Source organism: Tetrao urogallus (genome assembly GCF_951394365.1).
Source record: "Tetrao urogallus genome assembly, chromosome: 21".
Classification (NCBI taxonomy): Eukaryota; Metazoa; Chordata; class Aves; order Galliformes; family Phasianidae; genus Tetrao; species Tetrao urogallus.
In genome coordinates this window covers 308,910-333,191 of record NC_136834.1, presented here as the reverse complement: position 1 = coordinate 333,191, position 24,282 = coordinate 308,910, and the positions used below count along the sequence as shown (strand labels likewise).

The 24,282-nt window shown below is 57.0% G+C and overlaps 2 protein-coding genes across 2 annotated transcripts in view; both read left to right on the top strand.

Annotated features, from left to right (window-relative positions):
• Positions 1-889: 889 nt before the first annotated feature.
• On the top strand, positions 890-8,576 carry ECE1 (endothelin converting enzyme 1; the record flags this gene model as incomplete). Its single annotated transcript, XM_079545471.1, has 18 exons — positions 890-1,041; positions 1,425-1,511; positions 2,472-2,607; positions 3,247-3,459; positions 4,267-4,391; positions 4,497-4,712; positions 4,935-5,126; positions 5,636-5,778; positions 5,851-5,965; positions 6,183-6,293; positions 6,450-6,548; positions 6,632-6,709; positions 7,060-7,163; positions 7,404-7,514; positions 7,643-7,710; positions 7,788-7,978; positions 8,064-8,159; positions 8,400-8,576. The coding sequence occupies exons 2-18, from the start codon at positions 1,425-1,427 to the stop codon at positions 8,574-8,576; spliced, it is 2,262 nt and encodes a 753-aa protein (XP_079401597.1). The 5' UTR covers positions 890-1,041.
• Positions 8,577-12,487: 3,911 nt separating this feature from the next.
• EIF4G3 (eukaryotic translation initiation factor 4 gamma 3) overlaps positions 12,488-24,282 on the top strand; it is a gene marked incomplete at both ends in the record, with an annotated part of 92,822 nt that continues 81,027 nt past the window's right edge. The window contains one exon of the mRNA XM_079545470.1: positions 12,488-12,678. Coding sequence (XP_079401596.1) covers positions 12,488-12,678 — 191 coding nt within the window. The remainder of the gene's footprint in view (positions 12,679-24,282) is intronic.

The following is a 24,282-nucleotide window of genomic DNA, read 5'->3' as shown; positions in this document are numbered from 1 at the left end:
GCCCTCGCCTCCTCCTCCTCCTCCCCTTCCTCCACCCGCTGCCGGCACGGGGGGGTGGGAGGCAGCAAACTGGGCTTACTGGTGCCCTCTGCCGGGTCTTACTGGGAGGACTGGGAGCACTGGGGAGGCTCGGCGGGACCGGCTGGGTTGGGGGTGTGGAGTCCCTGGGGTCTGCTTTGCGGTTGTGCTCGGCCCCGCTCCCTTACAGCCCCTTTACGGCAGTCCCCGGGTGAACCCACGTGGACCACGTGGGGTGGTGATGGTGCGGTCGGGGCGGTGGGGTCGGAGAGACGGGGTCGGGGGTCCAGCGGTGGTGTTGGAGCGATGTGGTCGGGTGGTGGGCTTGGGGCGATGGGGTCGGCGTGGTTAGGACGGGGGCGCCGCGTAGAGCCGTGGGGCGCTCGGTGCTCCCCAGGAGGGGGCGGCCTCAGCCCAAAAATGCGCTCCGACGGCTGCAGGAAGCCCCAACCCCACGGGGAGTGCAGCCCCGGAGGTCGCACACGTGCGTGCACGCGAAATCGCACCCTGGCATCCTTGCTCGTGCTTGCGTGCGTGCACCGCGGCGGGTTTGAACCCTGGCAGCTCGCTTCCCCCTCGTGCAACGGCGGGACGTTTGTGCACCGACGCGTGCCCCCCTCCCCTGCACAGCTGCACGGCCACGTGCTCACAGCACTGCAGCGTGCGTTCAGCGTTGCACACTCACAGCGCCGCACTTCCGAACTCGAACCCCGTCCTCATCCTCCCAGCCTCCCCCACCCCCCCACTGCAGGGCGGTGCGGGGCGGTGGGGGCGGTGCGGGGCAGCGCGGGGCCGGGCCATCTCCGCGGCCGCCCCAGGTGCACCCCCGCCCCGCGCCGCCCGGGGCCGCCCCGCACCGCCGCACGCAGCCATGGTGAGCGCGTACCCCCCCCCGCCCCCCCCGCTCCGCACTTCCCTTCATCAGCGCTAATTACCCCCTCCTCCCTCCCTTCCCTCCGACCTTCCGGGCATCCCGATGAACGGGGAGCACCCGTGGGTGCGGGGGGGTCCCCGGCCGTGCGGGTACCGGGGGGTGGAGGGGGGGGACTGGGGCGGGCGGCGCCGCGATGGCGGCGAAATGGCGGCGGTCTCACCCCGAGGGCGCGGTGAGGGGCTGCCCGCAGCTGCTCCCCATCCCCGGGTCCGGATTCACGCGCGGGGTGGGGGCGGCGGTGCGAAGCGGGGGGGGGGGGGAGCGGGCTCTGCTACCGAGCCCCGCGTGGGCTCTGCGCCGTGCGGGGCGGGGGGAGAAGCGCCGTGCGGGGCGCAGCGGCGGTTGCGCGGAGCGGCCCCGCGGGAGCGGTGCGGCGCTGCCCCGGAGCTGTGCGGGGCTCCGCGACCCGAGGGGGTCCCGGGGCCGAGCGCTGCTCTCCGCCGCTCAACGCCGCGCTTCCACCGCCCCGCAGATGTCCACCTACAAGCGGGCTACGCTGGACGACGAAGACCCCCTGGATTCCATCAGCGAAGGCGATGGGTACCCCAACGGGTTCCAGGTAAGGACCGGTTTTGGGGAAAAGGGGAAGATTGGGGTCCCGGCAGCGGGAGGCCGCGTTCCCCGGGCTGGGTGAGACCCCCCCCTGCAGGACGAAGTCCGGTGCCGCCTCGCTTCACTCTCCGCCCTTTGCTCCCGTCCCCGCTGGCACCAGTGAGGCTGCGCCTCTGGGCTTGTGGGGCATCGCTTGGGACATCCATTCCCTGGGGGAGCCATCCTGTAGGGCATCCATCCCATGGGGCATCCATCCATCACGGGGTAACCATCCCTTGGGACATCGTCCGTCATGTGGGATGCCCATCCCGTGAGATATCCATCCCACGGGGTCAGGTCCACCTCAGCCATTCCCGTGGTGCCGTGGACCCATCCTGGCCCAGCAGGGTGGGCAATTACCGCGGGAGGGAACTTTGTCCCCGCACAAAGGGGATTTTAGGCTAATTCCTCCTCGAGCAGTGGGAAAGCAGCTTAATGAGGGCAGTTGGCAGCAGGAGAAGGGCTCTCACAGGGAAAGGTTCAGGGTCAGAACTGTGCTCCTGGCACGGTGCTTTCCACCTCAGCCCACAGCAATGTTTCCAACCCCAAAATCAGTGTTTTCGTCCCCACGATTCCCCACACCGTCACATCGGCCGTGCTTCCTGGGGATGTTGTTGGGCACAACGGGAGGATCCCATTCCGCCCAGCACCGGGACTGCCGGGCTGGCCGTGGCCGTGGGGTGGCACAGGGCAGCAGGTGATCCCATGGCCGTGGCCGCGCTCTCCCCGCTCCCTTTCCTGCCATTGTGCCGCCCTTCCTGGCGGCTTTCTGGAAGGCAGCTGCGGCTTTTCCCAGGCTGGAACGCGCCCACTCCCTGTCTGGGGGCTGCTCGGTGCTGCGGGGTTTGTTAAGGGGAGGATGGCGGATGCGCCCGTGGGGTTTTCCCCACGTGGTGCCGACGGGGAAACGGCGCTGCTTTTCCCGCAGGTGAATTTCTCCAGGAGCAGCACAGGGTGCTGGGCCCAGCGCACACGCCCCGAGAAGCAGCTGGTGGCTGTGGTGGCTGTCCTGGCAGCTGTGCTGGGAGCGTGTCTGCTGGGGCTCATCCTGCAGTACCGAGCCCGTGAGTCCTGTGCTGCAACCTGAACCCTTGGGAGGGGTGCTAGGGGGCAAAAGGGGGATTCTGGGGGCAAGAGGGGGTTGGAGTGCTTGTCTTGGAGTGAGATTCCTGCGTACCAGGCAGGGAACTTGCAGCTCAATGAGATGCTCGGGCACAATATGGGATGCTCATCTGCATCCCTTACCCCAGGGCAGGGTTCTCTGATGGGACAGGATCTTTCACCCCAGAGAGTGATGGTGGAGCAGCAGATAGGATAATTGGGTACAAGATAAGGTGCTCAGGTCCAGCACCCCAGGGCGAGGTGCTTGGGCATTTGGCGGGGTGCTCGCCTGCATCCCTAGCCCCAGCCCCACTGGGCAGGATGCTTGGGCACATTTCTGGCTGCATCCCTTGCTCTGGGGTGGGATTGAGAGCAGGCAGGCTGCTTGGGTATGGGACGGGACGCTCTCTCTGTCCATCATCTGGGGTGGAATGCTCAGGTTCAGGATGGGGTTCCTGCCCACATGCCTTGCTTGGGTGGGATGCTCGTGCATGGGGATGCTTCCCCACATCATGGACAGAACTGATAGGATGCTGGGTGAGCAGCGGGTGCCCTCTGGTGCAGCCAGGGGTTCCTTGTGCTGAGCTAGTTGTGCCCCCCAGGGCCGTCCGCCGTGTGCTTGTCAGAGGCCTGCATCTCTGTCACCAGCTCCATCCTCAGCTCCCTGGACCGCACGGTGAACCCCTGCGAGGACTTCTTCAGCTATGCCTGCGGCGGTTGGGTCAAAGCCAACCCCCTCCCTGATGGCCACTCACGCTGGGGCACCTTCAACAACCTCTGGGAGCACAACCAGGCTGTCATGAAGCACCTGCTGGGTGAGCATGGGGCTGTCTTTGGCAGCTCTTTGCAGTGGGGCTGCTCCCAGTGCGGCTGTTCTGGGGACGGGCCCTGGGCGCTGCCTCTGCATGCAAACACTGCAGTGCAGTGCCTTATCCAGGGGACGGTTTGTTCAAGCTCTGAGCAAACAAGTGCCCCTTATCAGCACTTTCCTCCGCGCCAGGCGCTGGGGTGGTTATCTGTGAGCAGAGCTGCCTTCTGGGGACGGCTCTGTCCCAGCTCTTCCTGCAGCAATCTGAAGGCAGTGGGCCCCCGGCCAGCAGCTGCGCTCGGCATTTCCTCGCATTCCTCGGAGCCAAGGGACCAGGCACAAAAACCCACACATCTGGGGAGCCAGAGGTGCAGGCTGTGTTGTGAGGAGAGGAAAAACCCCAAGGAAGCAGGGTTTTAGGGAAAGAAAATAAAAGATAGCTTTGGAGGCGGAGGAGAAAAATGGGTTTATTGTTCTTTCTTGTAGAAATAAATAACGCAGCCCGGGGAGCAAGCTGGGACTGCCAGCACAGGGGCAAGGGCAGCGCGGGGGGCTGGGATGCTGGGAACGGCGGAGTGCTGGAAAAATACTTGTTGTTTTTCTTTCATTATCTCTCTCTTACAAAGAACTGGAGCTGCTGGAGAGGGGGCAGGGGCTGGGCTGGGGCCGTGGGACGTGCCAGGGGCACACGGAGTGATCCGTAGTGTCCTTTTGGAGCCGTTGTCCAAACTGAGCATTTGGCGGAGGGTTAGGGGCTCTGCAGCCCCCCCCGATGCCACGTGCCCCCACAAGCTGTCCTGGGTGCATCCTGCAGAGAACACCACGGCCAACGTGTCGAGCGAGGCGGAGCGCAAGGCGCAGCGCTACTACCAGGCCTGCATGAACGAGAGCAAGATCGAGGAGCTGCGCGCCGCCCCGCTGATGGAGCTCATCGCCAAGGTGCGTCCCTCCCTGCGGCGCGGGCACCAGGAGCTGCCCTGCCATCCACCAGGTCCTGGTCACACATCCCCGTACTGCTGTGCCTCACTGAGCGTCTCTCCCTAGCTGGGAGGATGGAACATCACCGGGCCCTGGGCCGGGGGGGACAACTTCAACGCGACGCTGCGGGAGGTGACGGCGCATTACCGCATCTCACCCTTCTTCTCCGTCTACGTCAGCGCTGACTCCAAGAACTCCAACAGCAACGTCATCCAGGTGGACCAGTCGGGGCTGGGGCTGCCGTCACGGGACTACTACCTGAACAAGACAGAGAATGAGAAGGTCAGGGTGATAGTGGGGTAGGAAGAATAGGAATGACTGGAAGAGTTAGGTTGGTTGGAAGGGTTGGGAGAGCTGGGATGTCTGGAACGGTTGGAAGATCTGGAAGGGTTGGGAGGGTTGGGAAGATTGGGAGGATTGGAAGGGCTGGAAGGGTTGGGAGGGTTGGGGTTGTTGGGTGCTCTGGCCACATGTAGCTTTGGGTGACGCATCGTCCCCTCACAGGTGCTGGCTGGGTACCTGAACTACATGGTGCAGCTGGGCATGTTTCTGGGCGGCACCGATGAAGAGTCAACACGGCAACAAATGCAGCAGATCTTGGAGTTTGAGACAGCGCTGGCCAACATCACCATCCCACAGGAGAAACATCGGGATGAGGAGGTCATCTACCACAAGATGACAGCTGGAGAACTGAAGGTAGGAGCATGGTGGGGCTGACGTGTCGCTGCAGCTTGGAGCAGGGCTGGTGGAGGGCTGACACAGCTCCTCCAGGGAAGGCCAACACCAGCCCAAACTGGGAAGCACTTGTGCAATAGCTTGGCCTGTTCTCCCACCTCAGCCCACTCCTCCCAGACCCCAGAGTGCTGATGGGACTGGCAGCCATCCCACTGAGGCGCAAACGCCCTCCTGGCTGCACTGCCCTGCAGACGTCAGCCCAACCACCTCCCCTCGTCCCCAAAGGGCCATCATGTGCCTTCCCCCCACTCCGCTGTCAGCATTTTCACACCCGCCTGGCTTTCTTTTCCTTTGTGGGAGGAAATTGTTTAGTCCCCTCCGACCTTCGGAGGATGCTGCTGCTATGGGAAACGGTTTCTTCAAAATCAGCCAAATCCATCAAACAGAGCTGATGTAACAGCCACCAGCTTGGGAAGAGGCTACCATTGCTGATAGCTCGTAAGTCCGTAGCAGCAGCATGGCTTTTGCAGGATCTGGCACCGGCTGTGGACTGGATGCCATTCCTCTCCACGGTCTTCTATCCTGTGGAACTCAATGAGTCAGAGCCCGTCGTGGTCTATGCCAAGGAGTACCTGGAGCAGGTCTCCGATCTCATCCTGGCCACTGATAAATGGTGAGAGCCCCCCCCCACATGGAGGGGTGCTTGGGGTTCGTCCTGCTCCCCGCTCACTGCCTCTTGCCACAGCCTCCTCAACAACTACATGATCTGGAACCTGGTGCGTAAAACCAGCCCCTTCCTTGACCAGCGCTTCCAGGATGCTGAGGAGAAGTTCATGGAAGTGATGTATGGGACGAAGAAGGTGAGTACCAATGCCTCCAAGTAATTGCGCTCCTACAAAACAGTGACGGCACGTTTTAGCAAAGTTCCCCTCTCATTGCATCCAAGCATGGACGTGGGGTGGGTTCTGGGGTCACAGCTCTGATAGGTGATGGGTGCAGAGCTGATGTCATGGTGTGAAGGCTGGGGGGCTGTGGCCATGCTGTGCCTCCACTCATGGCTCCCTGTCACCCTTGCAGACCTGCCTGCCGCGCTGGAAGTTCTGCATCAGCGACACAGACAACAACCTGGGCTTTGCCTTGGGGGCCATGTTTGTCAAGGCTACCTTCGCCGAGGACAGCAAGCAGGTGGTGCGTGCCACAGGCAGCATGGAGCCCTGGTGCTGGGAAAGCTGGGTTATCCCAGCCTTCCTCCCCTCTATGCGAAGGGTTCTGTGTCAGTCCTTGGACTTGTTTGAATGGGAAGTCAGCTCTCCAGGCCAAAACACTCTGCTTTCTTTTGTCTAGGCAGAGGAAATGATTGCAGAGATTAAAACAGCCTTCGAGGAAAGCCTGGAGACCCTGCAGTGGATGGACGAGGAGACGAGGAAGTCGGCCAAAGAGAAGGTGAGGCGCCGGTGGCAGCAGCGGGGAGGCCATCCTGTCCTCCCACCCTGGCACCAAAAGCACCTCCGTCCTTGTCACCTCAGGCGGATGCCATCTACAACATGATCGGCTACCCGAAGTTCATCCTGGACCCCAAGGAGCTGGACAAAGTCTTTAACGATGTGAGTTGCTCAGATAGATGATGTCCCTTGGGTCTCCTGTGCCAGGATGTGCAGGGTGTGCATGCCCATGGCCAGGCCCCAGGGCAGCCTTGAGCCCACATCCCCTGAGAAGGGTCTCGCTGTGTCCTTGGACCTTCTTGGCTGGGGCTCTTGGGATCCCTGCCCGGACACTGAGGAGCCGGTTTCCGTAATGGTGATTCATGACCCTCCTGGGGCTCTGCAGATGTTGGAGAGGAGGAGAAATGAGAGCAGCTGTAATTCAGCCAGCTCCAGAGGCTCAGATGTGACCACGCGGGGAGGAGTGGGGCCGGGCGCTCACTGCGTGCTGCTCACACCTTGCTCTTCTGCAGTACGATGCCGTGTCCGACCTTTACTTTGAGAATGTCATGCAGTTCTACAACTTCTCGGCCAGGGTCACGGCTGACCAGCTCCGGAAACCACCAAACCGGGACCAGTAAGTCCTCTTCCCTGCTTGGTATGGCCGTGCTCTGCTCCTCTGTTGCAGTCAGTGGGAGAATCACAGTACCTCCCTGCCCGCTGGAGCACTGGAATTTGGTTTTCCTGAAAATGCTTCTGCTGGCTGTGCTGGCTCTGGGAAATTAAAGCTGGGCTGACATCTCTGTGCTGTGATAAACGTGTGCAGCTGGAGCAAAGCGCAGCAATGCTTTGTGCTGCCACATCCTTGTCCCTGCAGGTGGAGCATGACGCCTCCAACAGTCAACGCGTACTACTCTCCTACCAAGAATGAGATCGTCTTCCCTGCCGGCATCCTCCAGGCCCCTTTTTACACCCGCGCCTCTCCCAAGTGAGTTCCTGGGGAAAGCAGGGGAGGGCAGCATTCCCAGATTTCCTCCTTTGCCAAAAGTCAATGCTGAATTGCATGGCTGGGGGAGCAGTGGCTGCTCTCTAAACCTCCATGTTGCTGTCCCACAGGTCGCTGAACTTTGGTGGGATTGGTGTGGTGGTGGGCCATGAGCTGACACACGCCTTTGATGACCAAGGTATGGCCAGGGCTGGGTGGCAGAATGCTGACAGGGCGGCCAGCGGGGTGACAAGTGACCCGATATGTTTTTGTCAGGTCGGGAATACGACAAGGACGGCAACCTGCGTCCCTGGTGGAAGAACTCCTCAGTAGAGGCCTTCAAGCGGCAGACAGCATGCATGGTGGAGCAGTACAGCAACTACACCATCAATGGGGAGGCTGTCAATGGCAAGCACACCCTTGGGGAGAACATCGCTGATAATGGGGGGCTCAAGGCTGCCTACCGGGTAGGGCTGTGGGGCTACGGCTGGGTGGCACACTGCGGTTGGCTCTGTGCTGTCCCCTGAGCCCATCATGCTCCTCAACCTCCAGGCGTATCAAAACTGGCTGAAAAAGAATGGGGAGGAGGAGACTCTCCCGACCCTCGGCCTCACCAACCACCAGCTCTTCTTCGTCGGCTTCGCGCAGGTAGGCAGTGAGGATGGATGCACGGGTTTTTGGGGTTCCACCCATCCGTGGTTTTCCTTCTATCCATGGAAGCATGCGCCCAGATGGTTTTGGGAGAGCATGAAAGCAAAGCTGAGGTCTCCAGAGACAGCCCAGAGAAGGAGATCAGGGAGGTGCTGGTTGAAGAGCAAGTCAGGCTTGGCAAGAGTGGGGTCCCGCAGCTGCAGACATCAGCACTCGGCCTCTTGCCCTTTCTCACAGGTGTGGTGCTCGGTTCGCACGCCGGAGAGCTCCCACGAAGGGCTCATCACCGACCCGCACAGCCCCTCGCGCTTCCGCGTCATCGGCACTGTCTCCAACTCCTGGGAGTTTGCAGAGCATTTCAGCTGCCCCCTGGGCTCCCCCATGAACCCCCCCAAAAAGTGTGAGGTCTGGTGATGGGCGGGCGTCGGGATCCGGCCGCGTCGTCCTGTGCCGGCGGCCGAATTTCCCCATCCCTTTGAGAGGCTCAGACCACTTAGCGCAGCGAGCTGCCCGGCTCTCACTGGAGCAGCGTCCCCGGTGTCAGCCGAGGTCTGATGGATCCACTGTGAAAACTTCTCTTCCCCTCGCTTGTTTGTGAAATGACTTCGATGTGGGGAGGTTTCTGTCCCACGTGCCGGGGCGCTGCCCCGTATTTACACACGCAGTGCTAAGCCTGGCCCTAACAGGAGCCCAAACCCTGAGCCCGGCACCGTCCTCCTCCAAGGCATCAAGGGAATGCCGTGGCGCTGGCAGGCTGGGCTGTGTGTCTAAATACAGCCGGCACAACCTCCTCTTTCCAAAGATGCGCACACGAGGATGGTAAATATTTTGAGACGTATTTCAGGGCAGGGGAGGGTGGAGGGGAAATATATATATTTTTTTCATGCATTTTGGAATACACTGGAAAAGTTCAGGGAAAATACATTTTAAAGCCTTTTTTTTTTTTTTTTTTTTTTTTTAAAGCAAAGAATTAGTATATTTATTATTTTTTTATACTCAGTGCAGCTGTAGACACAGCGCCCTGTGGTGATAGTTCCCAGCTGGGGAGTCCAGGTGGGTTGCGGCCAGCTGGCCCCACAGCCTATGGATCTCCAGGAGGGACCGTCCTTGGAGGATGCTGATGGGGACAGTGGGGACAGGGCCCAGGGATGGGGTCGGCGGAGCCCTGTCAGAGGCTGGATCACAGGAGGGCTCTGTTGGGATGCTGCAGCTCCTGAGGTTAGCTTTAATTTCTGAGTGCAAAGGGAAAAGTTGATGTGCCAAAGATGTAAGCGAGGTGGGAGTTGTGGTGGTGAAGCTGCTGGGCACCACTTCTGCCTGGCCCGGGTTCTGTCCCAGGTTCGCAGAGCGCCTGTCCCTGCAGGACAGGGAGCCCAGGAAGCAGCATGGCGAGAGCAGCTGCAGGGGTGCCCCTGCATCCCTCCCATCCCCGTAACGGGAGGTTGGCCGCAGCCTCCCGGCCCGGTATTGCTCCAGACAAGTGCAGGCAGTCCTCGCTGCCATTTTGCTTGCTGCTGTGCCCCCGTGCCAGGGAGCTGTGAGCCCTGCACGCCCCTGATTCATCCCAGCATGGCTGGGGCCGGTGCAAAGCTGGCAGGGTGGGCGCAGGGTCCTCTGGGGCTTTTTAATACTCTTCTTTGCAGTTTAGAAAAGAAACCACTGACAGTAGCTCAGGTGCCACATGTTGTCTTGCAGCACCTCTAGACAGAAAGCAAAGATGTAGAGGGATTTTTAATATTTATATGTAAAAGGGACATGGGGGGAATTTTTTTTTTTGTATCTATTTTTTCACCCTACATGTGGAGCTTATCATAACTGAAATAAATACTTTTTACTGGGTCTGCAGGTGCTCGTGACTTTTATATTTATTTATTATTACTTTCTGGTAGCAGGGAGCATCTCGCACCCCACCTGCGTTTTTCTCCCCATCCTCTCTGTTTTTTCTGTGTGTCCCCCCTCCTGTGCTGGACAGGAACATAAGGGCAGAGCACGCTGTTGGCTCACAGGCCCTCCTTGTTTTCCTGCAGAGCTGGAGACCAGCTGAGCTCTGCTGGAAATGGTGGCACGAACCCGCAGAGGGCGGTGGAGCCGAGGCAATGCCGTGTGCTGCGCCCAGCAGGATGGAGCAGAAAAGCTTTGGGCCTGGTTGTGGCTCCAGCTGCTGCCTGCTTAAAATGTGGCAAAATGCAGCAAGTTCCACAGTACTTCTGCACTTCTCTAGAGCGAGCTTTGCTCCGCACACAGCCTGCTTGTGTCTGCTGTCTCAGTTTGCATGGGGTGGACAGCCCAGCACAGGAGGGGTTTGGAGGACAAGCAGTAGCTTGCACGGGACTCCCCAGCCTGCTGCTGCTGTTTGCCCACCTTGGGGCTGGCACCATCCTGGGGTGACTCAGCTGCTCACTGCCACTGCCTGCCGTGGGCCTGCCTGATCCTGGGTGGTAAAACCTGGTTGTTTTGCATCAGCCATGTCCTGTGGGGCTGAGCCCAGGTAGGAGGGGGAACCAGTGTATGGCCTGGCAGGAAAACAGCCCTTTTCCACTAATACCCCAATTTCCATTGGTTCCCCAAGCCACTAAGCCTTCTGAATCATAGAATGGCCTGGGTGAAAAGGACCACAATGATCATCTGGTTTCAATCCCCCTGCTATGTGCAGGGCTGCCAACCAGCAGACCAGGCTGCCCAAAGCCACATCCAGCCTGGCCTTGAATGCCTGCAGGGATGGGGCTCCACAGCCTCCTTGGGCAACCTGTTCCTTTTCCTAAACCCATCAGCAGCTCTGGCACTCTTTGTTGTGAGCACCTCTGGCTTGCTGATGTTGGTGAAGAAGCACGAAAGCGCCGGTGGGGCTGAAAAACCATTGTCAATGCCCAGGTGCTCATTCAGCAGCAGAACGGATGGGAGGAAAAGTTCAATGGAGGCAGAGGAAGGGCAAGGATCCAGCCGGCACTCGTTCAGGCTCGCCAAACCTGTGGGTTTTGTTGGCCAAATGCCGTGTGGTGTCGTGTGGGAGAGACTCGGGTTGTCTACTTTGTCCTGGGAGGAGAAAAAACAACTAACAGCAGTGGTGAAGCAACGGTGCCTGGGAGGCATCAGCTGTGTGGAGCTCCAAGGCAGAGCCAGAGGCTTTGGGACACAAACTGGTGAAAACGCTCCCACTGGTTTCTTGTGATTTTTGTTTTCTTCCCCCCCCTCTCCCCCTTCTAAACAGGCAAAAAGCTGCGATGCATCTAAAGATGCTTGAGCTCTTTCACAGCTGTGTTTACAGGCAGCTATTTCTGTAGAGCACGGGGAGCCATAGATGTCAACTTGCACTCAGTGCTAATTTCCTCCCGCACGAAGGGCTGCTCCAGGGGCAGTGCCACGCTCGGAAGGCAGTCAATGAGCACCAAATCCCACAGACCACGCAGCTGTGCCTCCAAACGACCGCAGCCCAATCTTTACGGGGCAGCGCGGCGATGGCGGCGGCGCGGAGGAGCGCAGGATCACCGCGGCCCCACGCACCGCACCGCACCGCACCGCGCCGCACCCCGCACAGCCGGGCGGTGCCGAAGTCTTTCCGCAGCCACTCGGCCGCCGAGCCGAAGGCGCCCGAAGCCGCCGCCGAGCCCTTCCCCGAGAGGCTCCGAAGAGCCCCGAGCACCGCCCCACGGGGCGGGAATATCTCTTCCGAGCCCTTCCGAAGCTTCCCGAACTCCCTCATGTCCCCGGCCTCCGGAGCGAGCCGAAGTTTCCCGAGAGCGGGGGTCACGGGAGGCGCCGGACCGAGCGGGGGGGGGCGGGGAAGGGGAGCGGGGCGCGTGCGCCCGCGAAGGCCTCCGGAAGGAGCCGAGGTTTACCGAGAGCTCCTCGCCGGCGAGCGGTTCCGGAAAGAGCCGAAGGTTGCCGAGCGCCGGCGGGCCGAGCGGCTCCGGAGCGGCCCGAAGGCGCCCGAGCGTCCGTCCTGCCGGACTGCTGGAGGCGGCCGCAGCGCCATGTTTGATGCTCCGCTACTTCAGTGAGGAAAATCCGCCGGCATCGCCCGAGAGCCGCCGCCGCGAAGGGCGCCGCCGCCCCCGGGGAAGGGCACCGAGACCCCCCGCCGCCGGCGGCCCATGAGCATCGCGGCCTGAGCCGCCCCCCCTCCCCCCTCCCCGCCGGCCCCGCGCCGTCCCCTCCCCGCGCCGAGCCCTCGGGAGCCGCGTTGTCACGGAGACCGGCGCCGGTGCCGGCCCGCCGCGCTGCCCCGGCCGCCGCCCCGGCCCCCGGCCCGCTGCCCGCTCCCGCGGCCCGGCTCCCCCCCGGCCCCGGCCCCGCTCCCCGCCGGGGAGTGGTGGCTCCGCTCGGCGATGAGTTTACCGCAGAAGGCGGCTTTGAAACCCGGCGCGGCGGCGGCGGCGGCGGCGGCAGGGCCCGGCCCCGGGAGCGGGGCGACGGCGGCGGCGGCGGGGCCGCCTCCCCCCCCGGCTCCCCCTCACCCAGCGGCGGCGCCCGCGCCTCACCCCGCCATCAGGGCCCTGCCGCCCGCGGCGCCCCAGCAGTATCCTTTGCCCCGGGCGGATCGGGGTTTGGGGGGGAGACCGGCGCTGCCCTCCGCTGGGCGGGTGGGGGGCGGGGAGCGGGCACGGGGGGCTGCGGGGTGGGGGCTCGGCGCTGGGGGCTGCCGGGTGTGTGTGTTGGGGGAGGGGGTGCACCTGCTGGGGGGTGACGGGCCGCCCCCCGGGGTTGGGGCTGTGTGTGTGTGGGGGGCCCTGGCTGTGTGTGTGTTTTGTTCCTCCCCACCCCGCACCCCCCGGTGAACTTTTAATTGAAGGCTGCGCTTCAGGTGAGTGCTGCGGTGCTCTGTTTTGTTGTGGTGGGGGCACGGCCCTGCTGCCCGCTTGGGTCTGTGCCGTGGGGTTCCCCAACACCCATGGTATTGGTGGGGGAGAAGCCATGTTCTAACTTGCCATAAAGAGGCTGAGGCCTCTTTGTGGGGGCATGAGGGGCTCTGGGAGAAGCCCGTGGGGTCAGCAGCACTGTGGGGCTCTGCTCTGTCAGCCCTCGCTGCTCCATAGCTGGGGGGTCGGTGGGTGAGCCCGGTTTGGGCCGCAGTGTGCATGGCTGCTGCTGTGGAGCGACTTCCATGGGAGCCGTGGAGCCGTGGGATGTGTGTGCTCAGCGTGTTCCCTGCGTTGAAGAGTTCCATTGCTCTCACTTTCAGTTTTGAGGTGGCAAAGCAGAGCCTTGCTGTGATCTGTTCAGATCCATTGTTTTGGTGAGCTTCCGGCCAGGCCTGACCACAAATAACACTGCTGAAGTCACGGGGCTGCTGGCGCTTCACAGTGTTTGGGTCAGGTGAGAGCTGGGAAGGAGTGAGGCTGTGCTGGAGGGCTGTGCTGTGCTCCCGGCGTGCTGCTGGAATCCCAGCGTGGGCTTTCGTAGGGAAAGCAGTGTGGAGCCGTCAGCGGTGTTTGGTGAGCGAAGGCGCTGCTGGGGGAGCTGCTCAGTTTGGGTGCAGGCGTTATGGCTGCTCCAAAGGGGCCGTCCCTGCATGGTGGGTGCTGCTGGGTGCCTGGGACTGGGAGCGTGCTGCTCTCCCAAAGCACACACATCTACTCATTACTAACAGAGTTGTGAGGGGTTTGGATGCTTCTCTGGGCTTGGTGGTGGTCTGTCACGGGCAGGGCAGGAGAACGCTGCCTTGGAGTGAGCTTTGTCAGAGGTGTGTGCGTGGGGGGAAGAAGCCCAGCTTCCCTCTGAGGCCCATGGGAGGCAGCACAGGGAGAAGGCGTGTCCCCAGAGCCAGAGGCCCAGGGAGTGGAGAAGTGTTGAGTGGGCTGAAGGCAGTGCCGTAGATGGGATAGCAGTAGCATTTCTGACCTGGTAACCTGCCCTTGTCACAGGCAGAAAGCTGGTGCCCTGCCAGTGAGCCGCATTCCCACACTGTCACTACTTTTCCCTGGGCTGAAAGTTTGTGTGTGTTTCCAGTTGGTAAACAAAAGCTGTTACCTTTTTATCAGCGCTGCTCCCAAGCAAGGCTTCGGGAGCATAGTTCACTGGAGCTTTACCGAAGTGCAGAGGGTCATCTGAGTTCAGCCGTATTTTTAGTTCTGTTTGGTCCTTTTTTCTGTTTTGGTGCCACTGTTGAGGCAGTTACCCCATGGCAGACGATCTGGAAGTGCAGTTCTGCACACACGGCCGGGCTGTGCTTCTCTGCACTGCAGCATGGGGGCTGTTGGCTGATACGAGCCATCACAAATGAAGGTTATGTCTGTAGGTAGATAGATGGAAGTGCTGGCTCGGGCTTTTTAAACTACAGCTGTTTGCACGTGGTGAACTTTGTGTCTTTGGAAGCATGTGGTTTCAGTGTCACATGGAATTAAAGGTCTGTATGTAGGATGGGAAAAGCAGAATCAGGGGGGAGAAAGCTGTGCGGGAAGGAGGCTTCTTACTTTGTGTGTGTTTGTAGGAAATGAGTAATGAGCAGAAAGGAAAACTTAGGGGGATGAGATTTTAAAAAGAGATTTCTTGAAAAGTGAAGCTGGAGGGCGATGGACATGGAGAAGAGCAATGTTCTGACAGGAGTTCTGTTCTGTTATGCGCTGGATGAGAAGGCAGCAGGGTTGCTGCAACAAGACACGACCATGCTTTGCTATGTTGCTGTGGCACAGTGGTCTCAAGAAATGCAGTTTTCTGTATAGGAGTAAGTTAGGCTGGCATCATGGCTGTAGTGGTGGCCAGGCCTGGCTCTGGGCAGGAGCGGTGCCTGGCTGTTGGTGTGAGCCCTGCAGCCCTGCGTGGGACGGATAGGGTGCGTCTGTGTTGCTGTGAAATGACACTTTGGGGATGCTTTTATCAAACCTTAGATCTGTCCATCTTTGCTTGCTGTCAGGCTGTCCCTGAGGAGCAGGTTTGTGTGCAGTTGTTCTGCAAGGCTTCCTCCGTAAAGCGCGGAGCCCAGGAGGTGTGCTGGGGGCTGCCTGCGCCCTGCGGCCCTTTGTGTCTGTTCAGTTGCTGTGTGTTCAATGCACAGCATCTTCCCTTCCCTCCGTGCTCCCACTTATGCGCTTCCGAAGGTGCTTTTTCTGTGTGTCACAACCATTTGCTCTTCAGAAGGTCCTCATACTGTGAGTAAGTGTGGTGGATCAATATAATTAGGTCACCAGTGTCTTCCCAGCCCAGACACAAGCGAATGTTGCGCTGTGGAAGGCAAACAGATTGGTGTGTGCCACGCTCAGAGCTGTTGTTTGAAAGTCTTTCCTTTCAGCCCTCCTTCGATTCCATTTCTGAAAAGCAGAAAGGAAGGGCTGGCATTTGTGGCTTTTGTTGTGTCTGTGTGTGTGCAGTACGTTTCTGTGCATGGAAGCTCTGGTTTTGCAGGTATTCCTGGGTAACTCAGCGTGTGCTCCTGCTCCCGCAAGGTGCCCTGGCTGTGCTCAGGCCCTCTCAGCAGCTGCTCCTGTGGTGGCTCTGTCAGGAGACGTGTGCAGGAGTGAAGGAGAGCCATGGCAACATGGGATGGGGACGGGATGTGTTAGGGATCCAATTGGAGCTTTGGGATAAGGGTGTTTGGAGTGCTGGTTGTAAAAGGAGAGAGGTGGGTAGGAGGGGAGGACTGAGGTGAGCTCAGGGGTTCTCCTCACTTCTTACTGGCATTCCAACCTTGAGCTCAGGGGCTTTCTGAAACCTTGGCTGAGCAGAGGGACACAAGGGACAGCTTCATTGCCTCAGGGATGTTTCGGTTTCAAACATACCTGGAACCTTGAAGGCCATAGAGTCATTAAGATTGGAAAAGACCAATATGATCACCTAATCCAACAGTCACCCCATAGCCCAACCATCAACCCATCTTCGTTCTGAGGAGGTCATGCGATAGAGCATCCTCTGAAAACACGGCGAGTGGAGGAACTGCTGTGCAGAGGAGGAGCAGGCACAGGATGCAAGCATGCTGCCAAAATTTAAGTGCTTTTAGACCTCGGCCGTCTCCCATGCTGATATTCCAGAGCCTTGGCACATCTCAGGGTTCTTTCGAGCAGAAATAGCTTTAATTTATTTAATGACAAAAGCTAATCATGTTATGGTGCAGATGTGTTGCTTTATAAGATTCTGTGGTGGATTCTTTATAAGAATCTGCTTTATAAGATTTTGTGGTGAAATGTCTTGGAGAAAGCCATTCTTCCAAAAATGGGATTTGCAACAGCTTGTTTTCTTCTCATGTCTGGAGGCGTGCCGGTGTGAGTTCTGTGGCAGAAGCCTGCAGGACAAGGCTGCTTTACTCGCAGGTATATATTTTGGTGTGCGGTACCGATTTGGGAATGCGGGTTTTATTTTTATCCGTGGTGAGAAGTTGACTGGGGAGCAGTGGGAGACCTAGGAGTAGGAAGTGCCGTGCTCGGAGTTGGGAAGCGGGATGCCCGTCTGTGTGTGCGGGCTTTGTCTGTTGGTGTGTCGGGCCTGAAAGACTCTTTCATGTCAGCAGCTCGTGCTGGGCTGCGTAGAGCTGGTGCATTTGCTCTGGTTTTGTTTCTCAGTAAGAGTTAGCAGTGAAGGCCTCTCTTTAGAGATAACCTGTATTTTCTTTTTCTGCTTAATCCAGTGTTTTCAGGGCTAGTCGACTGTCAAGTTTAGTTGTGCGTAAATCCTCTAATATGATTAGAGTTGCTGGAATTTTCACTCCAAGGAATTAGAGGTGGGTAGTATCGCTGCTTTACAGGCGTTTCTTTAATGGGAAGCTGCATCTGTGATTGGATGTCTGCTTGTAATTGCACAGGCTTTTCTGCAGTGAATGAGCAGGAGGGTGCAGGCGGTTGCTGCTGGGCTCGCGGTGCCGTGCTCTGGCTGAGCTCAGGAGCTCATTTCCCCATCCTGAAGGTTGGTGCGACTTCTCATTGTGCCATGTTTGCACTTTGCGGTATTTCCAAGATCTTCTCCTAGGCACAGTTCTCCTTTCCGGGCTGTGGACTTGGTTTTGCCTCCCAAATAGGAAATGATGATGTGGGACAGCTGGAAGGAGAAAATAGGATGGGTTCTTAAAAGGGAAGGATCAAAGGGAGGAGAGCGGAATGAGCTTCTAGGCTGGTGGTATTTTTGGGTACGTGTTATCCTTGTGTTGTGTTCTGTGACTGGGAGGTGTCCCAGAGCATGCTCTCTCCTCATAGCAGGTGATGGCACACTGTTGCTGATGGGACTTGAGTCAAATTGCTGCCGGGCACGTAACTGGGTTAATGGGACAGTGCTTCCTTCCTTCCTGAAAGGAAAATTACACGTTCTGTATTCTTACTGTACCTTAAAAGTTGTTTTTACCTCTGCTTTACTCTTCAGTCATCTGAGATGGCCAGAAATGGACTGCTTTCCTACACAGAGCAAGGCCCCGGGGCTTCCCTAGGTTTTGTCAGATCAAAGTCAACCCCACCACCAAAGTGATGCATTTCTGCTGTCGGTTGTAAGGCCTCTGTGTGTCCTTTATCTGGGTGTGAGCTGACACATCTCTAGAACTCTGAACACGACCAAGGAAAAGCAAAGTGGATTCTCAGCTGCACTTCTTGACAGAGAAACACATCTTTGATCCTTGCCCGGTGCCGGGGGCGTCCTCCAGAACCATCGGGGGAGCGTCGGGGAGAAGTGAGAAGGGCTCGCACTGTTGCACATCTTAAGTAACGCAAGTTGTCCCGGGCTGTGAAGCCTTTGTGAGGTGGAAGCTGCTTCGTGTTGTGCTGGTTCTCTCTCAGGTTGCCAAATAATGATTCCCTCTTTGGTTTTGTGTTGGTTTGATTTACACCTGAGAGAGATGATGTGTGAGTTACTGACTTACCAGCAGCTTGATTTAAATGCCCGTGCTCCTGGTGGCTGAAATCAAAAAGCCTTAAAGCATGTTAGCTGTGACCTGTGATGTGAAATCCGTGGTGCGGGTCAGGCTCTGGAGTATGCTGGGAGAACAGTTTTGGGAGCGGCCGATTGATGCCCATGTCGGCCTTGTGAGGTGGGGGTGGACGAGCTCCTGGCTGTGCTTGTTGAGCTGCTGAGGCGTTTGGCTTGCTGTAGGATGTGTGGTGAGCTTCAGTTTGTGGCGTCTCTCCTTCCAGTACTGACACAAATAGAAGTACTGGTTACTGAATGGTCTGTCTTCAAATGCTTTACTCTTCTGGGCTCTGCGTTTTGTATTCTGGAGCTGTAAAATGCAAATAATTCGCCTGTCAACCTGTCTGCAACTCGGGCTGTGTGTTTCTTTCAGTGAAGGTGTTTTAAGGTAGTTTTCTGAGTGCTTTTATGTCTTCTTTCAAAAAGAAAAAAGGTGCAGTTTTCGTTGATATGCAAATATTGCCAAGTGTAATCTTGCAGGATGCTCTGTGAGCTTTAACTCCTCAACTTAATTGTATTGATTACATTTCCAAAACCCTTTTCTTAAAAATAAAAACAAAACAAAGCAACACAAACCACGGAAGTCCACCTGCACAACTGAACTGCTTCATTTTGAAGTGTTTGGTTCTGAGTTTGCACACTGAGTTGGGCTGTGCAGGATTCCTATTCTGCCCCCAAGACATGGGATCCAGCCGTGCTGCAGGGCAGTGGCACCTGGTGCTGCAGGCCTATCAGAAACCATTGCTGCTGGTGCTTGGCACCGTCCCCATCTCTTGCTGAAGCCAAAGCACACTTTATCCACTCAGGCTGACATTAAGATCATTAAATAAATGAATGAATTGTGCTGTCACCAAATTCCGATCCTGGCAGACTAAAATCATGTGAATTTTATGGAGGAGACCTCTGTCCACAACGTCTTATTTAATGTCCTGAATGTCAGCAGTGGGAATAGTCAGTGAAAGCTTTCTAGTAAAGTGTGCGTGCCTTAATGAGGATCGTGGTGAGGAGAGGTGCAGGAGCCTGAGTTACTGGGTCGTGGGTCATTGCAGAGGGGCGTTAGTCAGCCTGGGGAGCGCCTGTCGAAGGAAGCAGAGCTCTGCTGACAGTGTGGGGCTGCTCCCAGCTGTGCTGGGATGTGTGAAAGCAGGATGGCTCTCTGTTTCCACTGAGGAGCTGGCATTGTCATGGCTGAGCCAGAATGCGCTGGGGCTTGGGAAGGGCTCGGGGCAGCCTGCTGAGCTCTGCTTCCAGGAGAAGGCTGAAATGCTTCCTGAGAGGAGGAGCTTGGGCTGTTCTTCCTTAAGATCTAGCTCCATCCTCAGTGTGATGTGCTTTTGTTGACGAATAGAGGACAGCAGAGATCTGTCATGCTTGCTGGGGGTAGCTCGCAAATGTTCCTGCATTGCACAGGAAACAGCAGAAGCGTGGTTGGATGGAACAATGCGTTGTGTAACTGCCCTGCTCGTACCACGGCCCCAGGGTCTGCCAGCAGGGTGTGGGACCTCCGAACATCCGCACTGTGGGGCGGGAGGAGCAGTGCCAGGGCTGCTGCCAGCTGGAGCTCTGGGTGGTGCTGGGACGCCTTTGGAGCTGGCTGCTGGCTGGAGGAGCGATGTGAGGCTGCCCGGCTCCTCTCTGCTCTGCACACGGACATCCTGGGTGTTTGCTTTGGTCCCCTCGTTCTGAAGTGTCCAACACAAAGCTCGGTGCTACCAGATGGAAGCAAATCCTTTTCTTCCTCTCCTCCCTGCACCTGAGTATTTGTCTTAATGTCTCCTGCATGCAAAGAGGTCTGAGCAGGCAGAAGGTATGGATGGGTCCTGAGCTTCCTTCCGTGGATGGCACATCATGTCCATACATCTTGGCTGCCTCCCGCTGTACTTTGGATTGGAGTGTCACAGCAGAGCTGCTTCACACAGCAGAGTGTGTGTGTGGAAATCTTCCTTGGTATCCATGTGGGGCCACTGCACGCAAAACTCGCTTTGTACGTGAGGATTGCCATGGAGCTCTCTTCTGCTCTTCTTCAGATTCTGCTGGGACAAATGTATTGCTGCTGAGGCTCTTGTCAAGCACCCTATGGAGATGTGCAGAAAGCATGCTACTGAGAGCCCATGTATGAAGAAGAGGACGTGCAGAGCATTGGATTGCAGAGGCCTGGAGCTCCTGTCAGCCAGGCTGCTGTGTACTGTGGCTCTGCAGCGGGGTATGAGGCATCACTCTGCCGTCCCCGCGGGCTGTGCTTCCAGAATTGCCTTTTGTCTGACCTGGGATTTGAACCTGAGAGAAATCATAAGCTCTGCACATGCAAAAGGGTACTTACAGTTTCATTTCATTTTGATAAACTGCTGAAATAAAGATTCTGGAGGGGAATGGTGAGGCATTAGGAAGCTGGGAGCTGCAATGTGTGTTCCTGCTCACTAGAAACATACCTGGGGAGTTCCTGGGAGGATAGCCAGTATGGGTGACAACACTGCTGTCACCACGATGGTTCCTGACAGACTGACCAGCAAGGTGTTACATTTTCCCATGAAGTTGCAGTGTGAAGTATTAGAGATGTGGTAAGAAGCACAGCCTGAGAATGGGGCACACTGCGAGGCTGGTGAGTCCCAGTGGGCGTCCCCATAAGGCAAAGAGGCACGTGTGGCAGTGGCCTTGGCAGCTGGAGCAGCTGATCTGCATTCGTAGGGCATGAGGGTGGGCTGGGGGCAGTTCTGTGTGAATGAAACATACAGGAGGGTAAAAATGGGCATGCTGTGTTTTAGTAAATGGCAGCAAACAGCACTGAAATCTGGGCTCGCAGGTGAAAATCTGTGGATGAAAGCTGCTGCAGTGCTCGAGTCTGGCTTAGGAAGTTTTTTCCCCTTCTTATCTTGTAACAACACGCCCCAGATACAGATAATTGCTGTGCTGGAGGGGAGCTGGAGATGGATGGCTTCACTTGGTGAGTTTGGTGCTGGGGAGGCAGGCTGGTACCGACACTGCAGGCTGCGGTAGGCTGTAAGCTGGCGGCCTGAGCAGCAGTTTGGCCAAAGGAAGGTTGGTCTGCTGAAACTGAAGAGGTGGGGTTTTTGGTTTTGTTTTCTTTTTCTCCCAGGGTATCTAATAATTTCCCACTGGAAAAGCACTGTGTTGTATCTTTCTGCCCAGCTTGGTGTTGCCCTTCATGCCCTCGTCCCTGCCCTGCTTTGATTTGGGACAAGCAGAGCCTGCTGCTCTGTGCTGTTCACCTGGCTGTCACCTGGCCCTCTGCTTGAACTCCAGTGTCCTCAGCTAGCTGTGTGTCTGCAGTAAGAACTCAGTATGGAAATAACTGTGTGCATTAAGTAACTGTTCTGAAAGAGGGGAAAAAAAAAAAAGCAAAACATGGAGCAAACAATCACGACCTGTTCTTGCTGCTGGCTGCGTGGTGCTGTCCCAGGGGATGTGATGAAGGGATCCATGGTGTTCCTCACATGCTGGCTCTGGCGCTGCTTTGTGCCACATTGGCCTGTGTCACCCCAGCTCGTGCTTGGCTGCCGCTTGGGACTTCTGTGGGCGTGAAGCTTCTCTCTAAGTGCTTCTTTCCTATGAAAGATTCCTCTCTTCCTTTGCATCCCACTCTCCCAAGTGATGGTTTCTTCACTCGGGGCTCCTCCATGCTCACTGGGAGCGACGGGCCGGCCGCGTTTCCACCTTCCCCGTGGCTGGCTGCCGTCTGTCGCTTTGATTAAGTGATCCAGGAAACTTCCCTGCCCATATTTCCTTTTCCCACCCCTACCGTTCAGTCTCATCTGAATGCTGTAAGTAAGTCTCTCTGCTGAAGCTGTTCGGGGAGGAATCTGATGGTTTCCGTGCCGGCAAAGCTGCGGGGTGTGGTTAGCTCGGCTTATCAGCTGGGAGCCTTGTTTTGGCAGCCTCTTCACTTTCATGGTCTCAGGAACAGTTTCCAGTGTGCAGTCACCTCTGGTGTGTGTGCTTGGGGGGGGGTTGGTGCCAGCATGCCATCTCCTTGCTCAGCCCGTCCAGAAATACAGCTCAGCGGTTACCAAATGCTTGGTAGCCAGAAGCTGGTCTAGAAGGGCCTTGGAGAGGAAAGCAGGGCTAAGGTAGCTCTCTTCCAGGCAATGTGTTTGGTTTTTTTTCTTTTTTCCTTCTGTTGTAGCTAATTGCAAAAATAAATGCAGTTAGCAGCCTGAAGAGGACCTTCTCTTGCTGCACCATGCTGAGGAGCACCTTGTGCGCAGCGGCTTCTTGCCTCCCAGCCTGGTTCGTTTTTAGATGCTGAAGGGCATTTTGAGACTGTTACAACTTCATTTTACATTGTGTTTATATGAAACAGACAAAAAAAAAAGAAAAATCCAGTGCTCTGCCAAGTATTTCTGGAAAGAACAAGCTTCGTGGATAATCGTTTTCATGTTCTACCTGCTCCTTGGTGTGTTAAAGCTACAGAAGAATCTTCTCTACCCTGAATGAAGGCTTTGAGGGATTAGCCTTCAAGTAGTCACTTGAGGCATGTTGATTAAGAAATATCCTCAATGCAAGATTTAATCAAGATTTGAATAATGGAATTGCAACTGACTTTTGCTCCAGGGATCCAGTGAACTTCCAGGCAGGGATCCCTGTGTGCTGCTCCCCAGGATCCCTGTGTCACTCTGGAGTGGACCAAGCCGACTGCCCTGTGACTGCTCCGGCCTGCAGTGGCTGTGGCACAGCTGTATGGGAGGTTGGTGAGTCGCAGTGCTGGAGAGGAGCTTTCTTGCTTTGCTGGTGTGCCCTGAGCCTGCAGAGAGAGCCAGGACTTGGCGAATTCCCTTTAAGAACATGGGAAGTGCAGCAAAATGGTCCTTGCACCAACCCAGGAGTGGTTGTCCCACAGATAGCAAAGGGCAGCACGCAGATGCTCCTCGGTAACATCACTTGTCTAGTGGTAATATCAGCTTCCCCTTGGGAACATCCGTGTCTGCCTGGGCAGAAGAAGGTGGAAGCTTGTGTGGGGTTAACCACATGGGGCTCTGAATTGAAGAGTTCTTTAACCATCAGCTGGAATTGGGCTGAGATCCTGTTCCTGTCCAGGGGAGGGGTGTATGCACGATGTCTGTGCTGCCTTGAGGCAGTGGGGAACAGCAGAACTTCCCATCTCAGAGCGGGCTTAGGCAGCTGCAAAACGTGAGTCAGGATGAATGAGGCGGTTGAAAGCTCTGTGCTCCTTACGGTTCACAGTTCAGTAAAAGCAAGGATGTAGAAGCAGGAGACCATTACTGACCGTGCTTTGAAGAGGCTTTCTTGGCTCACACATCCTTGCTGTGCTGTTTGTCCCTGCTGCCCTGGCTGGGCTGTACACGGAACGCTGCGCTGCAGCCTCTGTTCTCATCCTGTTTGATACCTGAATGCTGGCATTTCGTTACCGCAGCTCAGAAAGTGTGTTGGCTTCAGTTGGTATTTCTGGGCTGTACGAAGCCAAAATAAGTGGAACAAATACACATTGACCTGAAGGCAGGGTGTGCTGCCATGCGGACCTTCCTGGTGCTTGTGTGCCTGTGGTGGCAGCGGTGCAGCTTTGCAGTGAAGGGGTTTGATTAAAGTTGCTGCTGGAGCTGAGTGTGCAGCACACAGGTGTTAAAGGAAAAGGAAAGATGAGGAGGTGACATAAGAGCACGCTGGAAAACCCCGCTCTGAGCAGCCACAGGTACTGTGAGCTGAGAGGCTTTGCTTCGGAAGCTTTTTCTTTGAGTTCCCCACATTATGTCCCTCTCCACCTGCAGAGAAATAAAGCGGGTTTGTGCCTGGAGCACAGCGATGTCCGCGGCACCGCGCTGCCCTTAACGAGGCCCTCCCTGCTCCGCAGCACTCCAACAGATCAGCGCTTCCAAAAAGATCTGTATCATAGCAGTTGAGAACGGGAGTCCTTTCTGTATTGAAAAACCTGAAAGGAAAAGGCATCCTGTGCAAACTGTGGCTTTGTGCGTGCTCATGTAATGGGCTATCAATCAAATTTAATTAAAACCGGGGTAACCGCGGAGTTTCGCTCCCTTTTAGGTCAGCTATGGCACAGGAAAAAAAATAGTTTTATCTTTACAAGCTGCTCTTGCAGAAGTTATTGCTGCGATTGCAGTTAAGCCCTTGCCTTAAAGGCAGTGAAATTAATTTGCTTGTTTTTATAGAGAAATTTCTTGCCTGTTGGCCAACTCCAAAAATAGCTGTGGAGTCCCTAGGAGCGAAGTGTGCGCACGCTTCAGTGCAGCAGCATCAGTTGGTGCAGAAAGACAGGGTCTGCCAGGCAGCGTGCGCTGGTTTCTTCCCGCAGAGCCTTCCTGCAGCTCCCTGA